Raw genomic sequence first — 13,303 nt, 5'->3', positions numbered from 1 at the left:
TGTTGACGAAAGCATTTCTTATCGTGGTTTCCAGACGAACCAGATGGTCAACGGTAGAGCGATGCTTGCGGAAACCGCACTGTTCCTTCGCCAGAAGGCCGTCGGTCTCTAGTTTCCACATCAGTCTACCGTTGACCATCTTCTCCATCAGTTTGCAGACGCAGCTGGTCAGTGCAATTGGGCGGTAGTTGGAGGGGTTCGAGGGGTCTTTTCCCGGTTTCGGCAGCGGGATTATGAGGGCTTTCCGCCAGGAGGGTGGAAAGAAGCCTGTGACCCAGATGTGGTTATAAACTTTAAGCAGGGTGTCCAGACAGGTTTGGGGAAGGTGCTTTAGGAGTTTATAATGGACTTCGTCCATTCCTGGACAGGAATCCGTACAGGTCTGAAGGGCAGATTTAAGTTCGTTCATTGTGAAAGGAAGGTTGTAATTCTCTGTGTTGTGGGAAAAGAAGTTACATGGTGTTTTTTCTGACAGGTTTTTGGTTTTAAGAAAGCGAGCAGATTTGTTAGCAGATCTCGAGTTCTGTTCTATTGTGGAGGCAAGCAAATTGGCAACTGCTTTCTTCTCTGTGACCAGAGCGTCTGAAAGTTTAAGATGGTGGAAGGTCGGGCATGCGTTTTTGCCCTTAATTCTTTTTAAAACCCTCCACACTTTCTTCTTGGGTGTGTTGGAGGTTAAGGAAGAGCAGAAATCTCTCCAAGACTTCCTCTGGCTCTTTTTAAAAACATACCTGGCTTTCGCCCTCAGCTGTTGATGGGTTCGAACGCTATCGGACTCCGGTCTCCGAAAGACGCGTCGCTGCGCTCTCTTCCGAGACTTGCGGGCCTCCCGACATTCCGCGTTGAACCAGGGCGTTCTAGGGACCCGAGGCTTGGAGGTAGACGATGGGACTGCTGCTTTGGCGCAATCTAAAACGATCCGAGTCAGAGCATCAGCAGGGTCCTTGCTTTTCAATACTGTTTCTTCCTGCAGCTCAGCTCTTATCTTGGTGGTAAAAAAACTCCAGTCTGCTTTGTCGTAGTACAGGCGGTCAGGCAGAGAGTCACCTTCTCCATCTGTGGGGCGGAGGATGACAGGAAAGTGGTCACTCCCGTGCAGATCGTCGTGCACTTTCCACTCGTAGTCCAGGACCAACGATGGATCGCAGACCGACAGATCTAAACACGAGAGCTTTCCAGAGGACAGATGCAGGTAAGTGGGAGACTTGTCGTTAAGACAACACAAGTCCATGTCAGAGAGAAGGTTTTCTAAGAGAAGACCTCGGGCTGATGTCATCTCACTTCCCCAGAGCGGGGAGTGTCCGTTGAAGTCGCCCAACAGTAAAAACGGACGTGGGAGCTGGTCGACCAGGTTCATGAGGTCCTGCCTCAGAACACGGACGGAAGGGGGAAGGTAGAGAGAGCAGACAGTGATGGTTTTCTCGAGCGTGACTCTGACTGCCACCGCCTGTAAAGGGGTGCTTAAAAGAACTGTACTGTATAAAAGGGACTTTCGAATAAAAAGAGCGACACCTCCCGTCAACCCCTCTTGCTTCGGTTGAGCGGGTTTAAAAACGGAGTTAAAACCAGAGAGAGATAAAACCTTGCCATCTCTTTGCAGAGTCTCCTGCAGTGCCAGCACTGAAGGTTTCAAAGCACGACAAAGCAGCTGGAGTTCCTGGAAGTTGGCATAGAATCCCCGGATATTCCAGTGGATCACTGCCATTAAAAAGGTTGTTTTTAAAAAAAAAATAAAGCAGCAGCCTATTCCATCGCTACCCCCTGCTCCTCCACTTGCGGTGGCTCAAGGTCCGCCAGGATGGAATATTTGTTCTTTGACATAAATTTTTCGGGTTCAGACCGGGTCGGAATATCCACCACCTCGGCCCCTCCCGATCCCGCCGTGGCCGCAGCCCTCCCCTCCTTGAGTTTTGGAGGTGCGGGGGGCTTCCGGCCACTTCCGCCAGCCCGAGGGCCAGGCAGACGAGAGGCGGGGCGAGGGGGCCCGGGGGGTGGGGTGGGGCGGGAGGCGGACAACGTGCCTCCACCCGAGGCTTTTCTCTCCCGCCCAGCAGCCCCTGAGGACTGCCGCGCAGGATGGGAAGGGGTGGACACAGCGCCTCCACCCAAGGCCGACGGTTCCGACGAGGCGGTTAAGTCGTCCGTCTGCGTTCCTGTGGACGTCGTCTGGACTGCGACGTCCACCGTCCCGGATCTGACGACAGAGGCATACGACATCCTAGGCGACGCGGCCTCCACCTGTTTCCTTGCCTCAAAGAAGGAAATTTTCTGTTCTGTCTTGACTTTCTGAATTTGTTTTTCTTTCTTCCAGGCGGGGCAGTCCTTCGATGAGGACGGGTGGCCACCTCCGCAGTTCGCACACAGGGCTGCACTGACGCAATCGCCCTGGTGCGCCGCCTTCGAACAGGTGCCACACGCCTCTTCCTCCTTACATCTGTCTCTCACGTGTCCGAATTTCTGACACTTAAAGCATCTCAGAGGGGACGGTACGTACAGGCTGACATTAACTAGCAGGTATCCGACCCGAATGTCCTTGGGGACATCCGGGCAGCAGAAGGTGAGGAAGAAAGTGTTGGTCGGGACTCTGTCCGACCCCTTCCTCACCGTCACCCTGTACACATCGGTCACTCCCTGAGAGGACAGTTCGCTCTTGATCTCGGCCTCAGACACACCTTTCAACTCCGGGCATCTGATGACTCCCTTTGAGCAGTTGAGACCTTTGTGAGGGGAAATCTTCACTGCCCTATCCACGAAAGTGGTCGCCTTCAGAAGGAGCTGTGTCTGTCTTTTGGATTCTGTCTGTACTAAAAACGCTCCGCTCCTCAGCCTCTTGATGGATCTGAGCGATCCTGCCAGGCACTGAAAGCCCTTCTGGACAGCGAAGGGGCTGAGAGCCGACAAGGGCTTGTCGTCATCAGCGCCCTCCATCACTAGCCATGATGGCCAAAAACCAGAGGTCTCGACGACCTCCGACTCAGAGCCTGAGTCGTCCGTTCCCTGTCGTCGTCTTTTTCCGAGTTTGGGGGGGTGTGTTTGTTTAGGATTCATGTTGAAAGAAAAATGTGAATTCATCCCTCCCTTACCCACCCACCATGGGGTCCAACTTAGGGGCCAGGGTCAAGGGAACACCAGCTTGACCCCTTCCAGGTTTCGGGAGGGATATACAACCAGCAGCCCAGCTCCAACGTGCTCCCCCCCGATCATGCCCAGCTCCCGGGGACAGAGAGCCGAGCACTACGGGGGTTACCTTCGTCAGCCACTAAACTGCCAGTCTTGACCCAGCCCCACGAAGGGGTAGCCGATTGACACACACGGGCCAATGTGTGCCGCCTGTCTTAGGAGAGGTCCGAGCCAAAGGGATGTGTTGAGAGCAGCGTGCTCTCTCAATCCCCAGGATCTCATTCCCCTCCATCACAGGTCGCGCCGCACGGCAAACACGGCGGGCCTAAAGAAGGCCGCAGAGAAAAAAAAGAATGTGGAAAAGAAGGCTTGATGGGGAGCTGAGGACAGAAAAGAGGCGGTAAAAAGAAGAACAAAGAATAGCGAAAGGGACAGTGGGTCACGTTTAGTTTGGGCCTCACTCACGACCTGTTCGGCATGGGAAGCCCTATCAGGGGCATCAGTACAAAACCACCACTTATTCAGCCCTAACAGCTACGATGGCTATGTAGGCTGTCAATTAAGACCTGGGACCAGAGCACCAAACCCCAAGAAGCACTGATGCCCCCGCCGACATAGCTCGCTCGATCACTGGCCACTAAGCCTCCCGACCACGACAAGGTAGTGACCCTCCCGGGAGTGGGTCAGGAGAACACCAGCCTGACCCCCTCCAGGTTTCGGGAGGGATCTAAACACGAGAGCTTTCCAGAGGACAGATGCAGGTAAGTGGGAGACTTGTCGTTAAGACAGCACAAGTCCATGTCAGAGAGAAGGTTTTCTAAGAGAAGACCTCGGGCTGATGTCATCTCACTTCCCCAGAGCGGGGAGTGTCCGTTGAAGTCGCCCAACAGTAAAAACGGACGTGGGAGCTGGTCGACCAGGTTCATGAGGTCCTGCCTCAGAACACGGACGGAAGGGGGAAGGTAGAGAGAGCAGACAGTGATGGTTTTCTCGAGCGTGACTCTGACTGCCACCGCCTGTAAAGGGGTGCTTAAAAGAACTGTACTGTATAAAAGGGACTTTCGAATAAAAAGAGCGACACCTCCCGTCAACCCCTCTTGCTTCGGTTGAGCGGGTTTAAAAACGGAGTTAAAACCAGAGAGAGATAAAACCTTGCCATCTCTTTGCAGAGTCTCCTGCAGTGCCAGCACTGAAGGTTTCAAAGCACGACAAAGCAGCTGGAGTTCCTGGAAGTTGGCATAGAATCCCCGGATATTCCAGTGGATCACTGCCATTAAAAAGTTTAAAAAAATAAAAAATAAAAAATAAAGCAGCAGCTTATTCCATCGCTACCCCCTGCTCCTCCACTTGCGGTGGCTCAAGGTCCGCCAGGATGGAATATTTGTTCTTTGACATAAATTTTTCGGGTTCCGACCGGGTCGGAATATCCACCACCTCGGCCCCTCCCGATCCCGCCGTGGCCGCAGCCCTCCCCTCCTTGAGTTTTGGAGGTGCGGGGGGCTTCCGGCCACTTCCGCCAGCCCGAGGGCCAGGCAGACGAGAGGCGGGGCGAGGGGGCCCGGGGGGTGGGGTGGGGCGGGAGGCGGACAACGTGCCTCCGCCCGAGGCTTTTCTCTCCCGCCCAGCAGCCCCTGAGGACTGCCGCGCAGGATGGGAAGGGGTGGACACAGCGCCTCCACCCAAGGCCAACGGTTCCGACGAGGCGGTTAAGTCGTCCGTCTGCGTTCCTGTGGACGTCGTCTGGACCGCGACGTCCACCGTCCTGGATCTGACGACAGAGGCATACGACGCCTTAGGCGACGCGGCCTCCACTTGTTTCCTTGCCTCAAAGAAGGAAATTTTCTGTTCTGTCTTGACTTTCTGGATTTGTTTTTCTTTCTTCCAGGCGGGGCAGTCCTTCGATGAGGACGGGTGGCCACCTCCGCAGTTCGCACACAGGGCTGCACTGACGCAATCGCCCTGGTGCGCCGCCTTCGAACAGGTGCCACACGCCTCTTCCTCCTTACATCTGTCTCTCACGTGTCCGAATTTCTGACACTTAAAGCATCTCAGAGGGGACGGTACGTACAGGCTGACATTAACTAGCAGGTATCCGACCCGAATGTCCTTGGGGACATCCGGGCAGCAGAAAGTGAGGAAGAAAGTGTTGGTCGGGACTCTGTCCGACCCCTTCCTCACCGTCACCCTGTACACATCGGTCACTCCCTGAGAGGACAGTTCGCTCTTGATCTCGGCCTCAGACACACCTTTCAACTCCGGGCATCTGATGACTCCCTTTGAGCAGTTGAGACCTTTGTGAGGGGAAATCTTCACTGCCCTATCCACGAAAGTGGTCGCCTTGAGAAGGAGCTGTGTCTGTCTTTTGGATTCTGTCTGTACTAAAAACGCTCCGCTCCTCAGCCTCTTGATGGATCTGAGCGATCCTGCCAGACACTGAAAGCCCTTCTGGACAGCGAAGGGGCTGAGAGCCGACAAGGGCTTGTCGTCATCAGCGCCCTCCATCACTAGCCACGATGGCCAAAAACCAGAGGTCTCGACGACCTCCGACTCAGAGTCTGAGTTGTCCGTTCCCTGTCGTCGTCTTTTTCCGAGTTTGGGGGGGTGTATTTGTTTAGGATTCATGTTGAAAGAAAAATGTGAATTCATCCCTCCCTTACCCACCTACCATGGGGTCCAACTTAGGGGCCCTAGGCAAATGGCCTAGTCATTAAAATGTTCGAGTTCGAGTTCGAGTTCTGTGTTCTTTTTCTGACATAAACGATGAAACGAATAAAAACAGTACCAAGTGAATACAACAAAGATAAGTCAGTATATTGTTACAAAAAAGAAAAAGGTGAACCAAAGTAATTTTTTTTTAAATGCTCATTTAAAAACAAGATTAAAGACTTACAAGGGTCTTTGTGGGATATCGTTACAAAAAAGAAAAAGGTGAACCAAAGTAATTTTTTTTAAATGCTCATTTAAAAACAAGATTAAAGACTTACAAGGGTCTTTGTGGGCCAGAGCGCAGACAATGGTCAGGATGGGGTCAAGACACTTGAGTACCACAGCGTGCAGCACCATCTTGCCTAGACGTGGCTCTACAGGAAGGTCTGTCAGATGATGGCCCAGCTCCGTCAGCTCTTCCCATTCATCCAAGGCATCCATTTGCTGAAATCAGTTCACAAAGCCTTTAACAACCTTAACAACCTCACCACCAACATACTGCACACACTCAAAAAAGAAAACCTACTTTGGACAGTGTTGATAGTGACAGAGGTGATGTTGATGACCATGATGGTGTCGGTGGCTATGTTCATAAGTGTTGATATTGACAGAAGTGGTGTTGATGATTGTGTCAGTAATGTTGGTAGTGAATGTGAAGTTGATGACAGTGGCGACGTTTATGATTGCAGTGAGTGTGCTGAAAGTGGAGATGATGATTGTGTTGATTGTGCCAGTGGACAGGTTGACAACCATGTTGACTGTGTTGATGGTGGTGTTGATTATCATGATGACTGTGTTGATGTTGGGGTTGATGATCATTATGATTGTGTTGATGGTGGTGTGGATGATCATGATAATGCTGATGATAACATACAGGATCATGATGATTGTACTAATGGCAGTGTAGATGATCACGGAGCTGGTTATGATTATCTAAGTGGTGGTGTTGATGACTGCGTTGATGATTACGATGAGTGTTTTTGTGGCAATGCTGATGAACCTGAGGATTGCATAGATGGTGATGTTGATGATCTAGACTATTTTGATTGGGGTACTAATTGTGATGATGGTGTCTGATACATTATAAACGACTGTGATGATAATGTTGAGGGTGTTGTTTTTTTTTTTACTTTGATGGATGTATTGATAGTAGGGTTGATGAGAATGATGATTGTGACAGCCGTGGTGTCGGTGACTGCAATGAAGTGTCAGTAGTAGTATTGATGATTGGTATCATGCTATCACTGGTTGACGATTGAAACGATTGTGTACATGGTGGTGTTGATGATCCTGATAATTGTGTCAATGGTGGTGTTGATGAATGTTTGTGATAATGGTGGGGTTAAGGACTGTGATGATTGTGTTAGTGGTGGTGTTGCGGATCATGATGATTGTGCTGAGGGTGGTGTTGATGATTGTGTCAGTTGTGGTGTTCATGATTGTGTCAATGGCGGTGGTAAAATTTGTGTTGATGGTGGTATGAAGGATTGTGTTAATGGCTGTAGTCAGGATTGTGATGAAAGTTCCAAAGACAGTACCAGTAATGATGATCATGATGATTTTGTCAGTGAAGATGTTGATTATGAAGACTGTGCTAATGGTGGTGTTAACGTTTATGATCATTTTGTCAATGATGGCGTTGGTTATTGTGCAGATGGTGTTATGAATTATTGTGCTAATGGCAGTAGTAATGATGATTGTGATAATTGGGAGAATGGAAGTACTGATGACCATGGTGATTGTGACAATGGAGGTACTGATTGGCTTGATGATTAGGGGAATGACGGTGTTGACTGTCATAAGTCTGTTGATGGTAGGGTTGATAATAACGATTACGTTTTTGTTGATGGCAGTATTTAGGATTGCAGGAATGAATGTGTTCATGTTATTGATAATGACTACCCGGTATGTTGCTGACAGTGTCAATAATTGTGATATGACTTGTGGGAGCAACTGTGTTGATGGCGCTGTTGACGATTGTGACACTGATTATTGTCAGAATAATAGTTTTAATATCAATTACAATAATGAAACAAATGACATCAATAGTACTGATAGGGATATACAGGAGTATGACGACTATAACAACAATGATGACAGTGATGATACTGATGAGAAGTGAAGAAAGGGATGGTGATGAGGGTGATGAAAGTGAGGATGATTTAAGTGCAGATGACCAGGATAACAATGAAGAAGGCACTCTCAGTTCATTGTAGCGAGGTGACATCTTTGTCTTGTTTGGTTCTGAATGTTTGCGGGGTGAAATCTAAATTACTGTATCTGGACTTTCTGGAATTTATTAGTTCTTACGATACAATGTTTTTTACTGCAAGTAAATTGGCGGATACTGATAGTGTACAGGTTGACGAATATATGGCTTTTTACAAGAACAGAGATAGCTATAAGCAAAAGTCTGGTGGCGTTTTGGTTTTGATAAGAAATTATTTTGTGAAGTACACTACCATTTTTTAAGAAGAGAGATTTAAATGAAAAATTGACCCCAATGTGTGTAATAAATACCATACTGTGAACCACAGTCTTTCCAAAATGCCATATTTTCAAAATTGGATAGAGTAATATTTGGTACAGAAGTTTGTTTTGTGCTGTTTATTTGGAACCTGAGAGGTATCCTTATTTCAACAAGAATGCCTATATTGAGCTGGAGTCCTCAATTGCTCATCTGAGAACTGATAGAGGGGCATCTATTCAACCAAATTATGTAAAATGGTTGAAAGATTTAAAGGAAAACTATACTGAACAATTTAATGATGATGTTGTTAATAAGCTTGATCATGATTTAGATTTACTACTTGGACATCCTGACTCTGTTTCAGCAGATGCAATGAATTCTATTGTGAATAAAGTGAATATAGTCTTGTTGGATAATGCTAGGACATTGGGAATGGTTAAGAAGAAAAAAAGGGTAGACAGAAAGCATGAACAAAAATCATTTAGACAACCTTGGTTTGATGAGGAATGTAAGCGAAAGCGAAATCTTTTTAATAGAGCTAAACATAGGGCAAAACGAAACAGAAACAAGGTTTTCTTGAATACTGAAAGTAAACGAGCTGCTAAAGAGTATAAAAGATGTATGAAAAAAAAATTAAATAACTATAACTTAGATTTTGCCACAAAACTGCCAGCTGCAGTCGAAGTATCCGGAATTATACTGGAGTTTGTTAAATAAAAATAAGAAAACGAATATTGTGAAATTACCTGACTGTGAATTATTCAATGAAATGTTAAAGAATATGAATCTTCAGGACAGTGATAATGACATAAATAGTTTTTCTTTAGAAGAAAGTGATTTTGAAAACCCTCTACTTATTGATTTGATATCCAAAGCTGAGGTTGTTAAATGTATTACAAAGCTGAAAAATAATAAGGTATTAGGATTAGATAATATTATCAACGAAATTCTGAAAGCCTCAAATGATAAAATGGTTAATATATATGTTAAAATATTTAATCTTGTACTGTTGACTGGCAAGGTTCCATCTGCCTGGACTGTAGGGATCATAAGACCAATTTTTAAAAACAAAGGTTCACCCGATGACTTAAACAACTATCGTAGTATCACAATCTTGTCATGCATCTAAATCTATACATCGATAGAATGAGCGTCTAAAACTACACACTGGTAGTTCGGGTATAATGGGGGAGGAACAAGTTGGATTTAGAAGTGATTTTTCATGTTAGATCATTTATTTACATTAAAATAGGATAGAATATGTCTTTATCACCAAGTGTACCGGGGTCACAATGAATATCGGTGTCACAAGAATTATATGATACCATTGATATTTTGCTGTTTAAAAAAGAGATTACATTGTGCTTTTTTAGACCTTGAGAAAGCTTTTGATAAGGTTAACAGGATGTTCTTATGGCAAAAATTGCTAAGGTGTGGTATTAATGGTAAAATATTGCAAGTTATTATAAATATGTATGATGACGTTAAATCCTGTGTTATGGCCAATGATATGATAAATTCTCAGAATTTTTCAGTTCAAATGTTGGGGTGAGACAAGGAGAAAATCTGTCTCCATTAATGTTTGCATTGTTTTTAACCCCTAGGCTGCCTATATGATGAGATAGCTCGTAATGGCAAGCATGTACGCTTCGCTGCCACAATGACAAGATAACTCGTCATCAAAATATTCTGACTTTTCCCTGCTTTGCATTCAGTTCGTTGACAAAAATGCTGGTAGCTTTAGCTTCGGGAATCTCTCTAGATTCTGTTGATAGCTAGAAACACCATCAACGTCATAAGGCAGTCCTTTATTTGAAAGTTTTGGTTGGGTTACTGGCCGCAGTGTTTGCCTGGCTCCTATCCTCGCTCACTCAACAAAAGGTCGGACTGACGCCGTGCTCAAGACATGCGATCATGGCGAACTAAATCAACCAAGACTGTTTTCTTTATCTGATGCTCAGAAAGAATTGAAGCCTAAATTCAAAGGAAAAGACAGTGATGAACATTTATAGGATTTGATAGAAAATAAATTATTAGCAAAACAGTGTGAGTGATTTTCTTGGCACTCAGCCAACGCGGTCTGATGAGAACTGGATCAAGTGACCGTGTGAGAGGGGTGAAGACTGAGGGGGCGTGGCCTCACATCCATATTATCACTCGGAGAAGTCACGATGCATTGTGCATCTATCTCTTTTTCAATTTTTTATATTTTTTTTATTGTGGTTGTTCTGGTATGATTTTGTGTGTGCAGATATACATTTGTCCAGAAAATATATTTTAGTGCAAATTACCCGACTAATGTTTGTAATGAACATGTTGAAAATGTGACAAAATACAAAACACTGATTTCAAAACAACAACATGTCAGTAAAAATACATAAAATGGGAAAATATCATGTTTTGTATTTTTTATTCATTTACCTTTCAGAAAATATATACTTTTATGGGTCTTTCTCCAATAACAAAGAGCACAGAATTTTTTGAAAACTTTTACCCGTTTTTTGTGAAAAAACCCTGGCAAATAGATTTCACTTAAATGTTATTTTCCTGGCAGCGAAAGGGTTAAATGACATGAAATCCCTTTTAGAAAAAGATTTAAATGGATTAGAAAACATAGCTGATGAGGCTAGGAAAATGAATATGAGAGAACAACACTGTAATATTTTCTTTAAACTATTTGTTCTGCTTTACGCAGATGAAGTGATTTTCTCAGAGACAGCCGTCGGTTTGCAGAATGGTCTTACCTCAATGAGACAGTATTGTGAAAAATGGAAGCTTTATCTGAATGCTAAAAAGTGTAAAGTAGTAGTATTTTCTAGGGGCAAAGTAAGAACATTTCCTGATTTTTATATCTTTAAGGACAAAACTGAGGTTGTAAGTGACTTCCAGTTTTTGGGATTAAAGCTTAATTACAATAATAAAATGCATGCTGCCCAGCGAGATTTATATGATCGTGCTTCAAGAGCAGCATTTGCATTACTGAAGAAAACTAGCCAACTATTGATACTTTTTTTTTCTTGATTTTTTGGTCATTTTTTGTTTGTTTATTTGTATTATGAGTGAAATAGTACATGTCAATGTGTATATTAAGTGACTGAACGAATGAGCCTACTTCTTGTTTTTGACACCACTTGTTTTGTATTTACTAGATATGTGGAAAAGATGAACGTATGTAATGTTTCAATGCCCCAAGGGGGCACACAAAATAACTCCTTGCCTTGCCTTGTACAAGACTTTGCACAGTAGATTGGAAATCTTTGTGTCTCATCATTTTACAATTTAATGATTTTGAAGGCTGTCTTTATTTATCTAACACTGAAATCACTATGAGTAATTTAGTTGACAAAGCCCAACAGTAATAATAATAATGGCAACAAAAATGATGATGTTGATGATGATGATGATACAGTTTATAGTATTTCCAAACATCTCAAAGTGCTTTACATCAGTCTGGCACAAACCACACATGAACACACATAAGCATCTTTTCCACATATCCAGTAAATACAAACGAGTGATGTAAAAAAACAAGAAGTAGTTTTCTTTCGTAGTTTGGCTTCCTTTCACTGTGACTGCTGGTTGCATTGCACTATATTCTTTGTGTGCAATGTATTTTACAATTTTCTTGAATTTTTGTCACTTGGTGGATATATAAATTTGTCTCCTAATAAAATCAAGAGTGAATATAGAAAACAAGCTGTGTGATTATTACATGAATTCATGATTAACGACAAATCGTTGTAGGCACTGGCTTCTCAGTTATGATACCATTATGTAAACCAACATTATGAGTTAAAGGTTACAGGACTTAACTAGAACCAGGACCTCCTAGAAGGAGGTTACTTGCCCATGTCGGAGGGAGTGTCAGATCAAAATGTCAAGCCTGCCAGGAGCTGCCTGGCAAGCACTGGTCTCTCATGACAAGAGGAAATTGGACGGATAACAGGTTCCCTGACATGAGACAGTCCCCATCCCACCCCTCCTAACTCCCAATGGGGAGGAGGTCGCCCTGCCACATACCCTTCTTTGTCCAAGACTGGGGGATGAGGGAGGGGGGAAGGGGGGGGACAAAGGCTGGATAGTGGGGTCAAGTGCCTCACCTACCACAAGCCATACCCTCCCACTGAACCCAAAGATTCCAAATAAAAAGAGAAGCCCATGCACGTTGAGGGCTTTATGCCCCACCGAGGGAAGTGGGGAAGAGAAATGAATGAGGAGGGGGAACAGAGAGAGAGCTGTACAACCACTGACAGCAGTCTCAGTGCACTGCCGGAAGTAAAGGGTGGCCACCAAATCCCCCTGAGAGGAAATGTCCCACCTCACCCCAACAATGGAAAGAATAGGGGCATAGCCCCCAACTAAAACCCCCTTCCCATTTTTTTGGACCAGCCCTTCCCCCAATGATCAAAAGGATGATCCTTGAAAATCACAATGTGAAACCGACCCAGTCTCCCAGGTTTGGCCATCATGGGGTTGAGTGCCAGGCATGATGACCAGAACAAGTCAGAACCCATGCTTCAAGCCCTAAAAGAGACAAGAAAATAACAGAAGAAGAAGAAAGAAAGAGTTCAAAGATAAATGGTAGCAAGTTCAAATCGAACGTCAGTACTGATACAATGTAAAAGAAAGCTGCAGAAACAATGCTGGAAAGTCGGGGAAAAGGTTGAGGCAAGACCGTTAAACCTGGTGGACTTATCAAACTAACCACTGGCCAAAAACATAATTATTCAGCGCTTGAGGCAGGGGATTTTGCTGAAAGAGACTCTTAATACTTGTGTAAGCCACAAATTTGGCCGACGGAGCAAACTGAAAGGCCCAGTTTGCATCAGTTTGACATGGTACAATATATGACACCAAACTTTGTTGAAACCAGAGATTAAATTTGGTTCCATTCAGTTTCTGTTTGTTGCTAACTGGCTACAGAAGTCAATACCCGAGCTGAGCAAAAAACAAAACGAATCACAAACAGTGAGGAGGCAGCTTTGTTATTTTACTGAATTCTTTGGC

General features: G+C 45.0%; 1 protein-coding gene across 1 annotated transcript in view; it reads right to left on the bottom strand.

Annotated features, from left to right (window-relative positions):
- LOC143282249 (3'-5' RNA helicase YTHDC2-like) overlaps nt 1-13,303 on the bottom strand; it is a 190,670-nt gene that overhangs the window by 27,441 nt on the left and 149,926 nt on the right. The window contains exon 14 of the mRNA XM_076587848.1: nt 6,105-6,270. Within this exon, the coding sequence (XP_076443963.1) occupies nt 6,105-6,270 (166 nt within the window). The remainder of the gene's footprint in view (nt 1-6,104; nt 6,271-13,303) is intronic.

This window comes from Babylonia areolata, chromosome 5, assembly GCF_041734735.1.
Source record: "Babylonia areolata isolate BAREFJ2019XMU chromosome 5, ASM4173473v1, whole genome shotgun sequence".
Classification (NCBI taxonomy): domain Eukaryota; kingdom Metazoa; phylum Mollusca; class Gastropoda; order Neogastropoda; family Buccinidae; genus Babylonia; species Babylonia areolata.
Note: the sequence above shows the minus strand (reverse complement) of the source record. Positions and strands in the feature narration are given on the sequence as shown.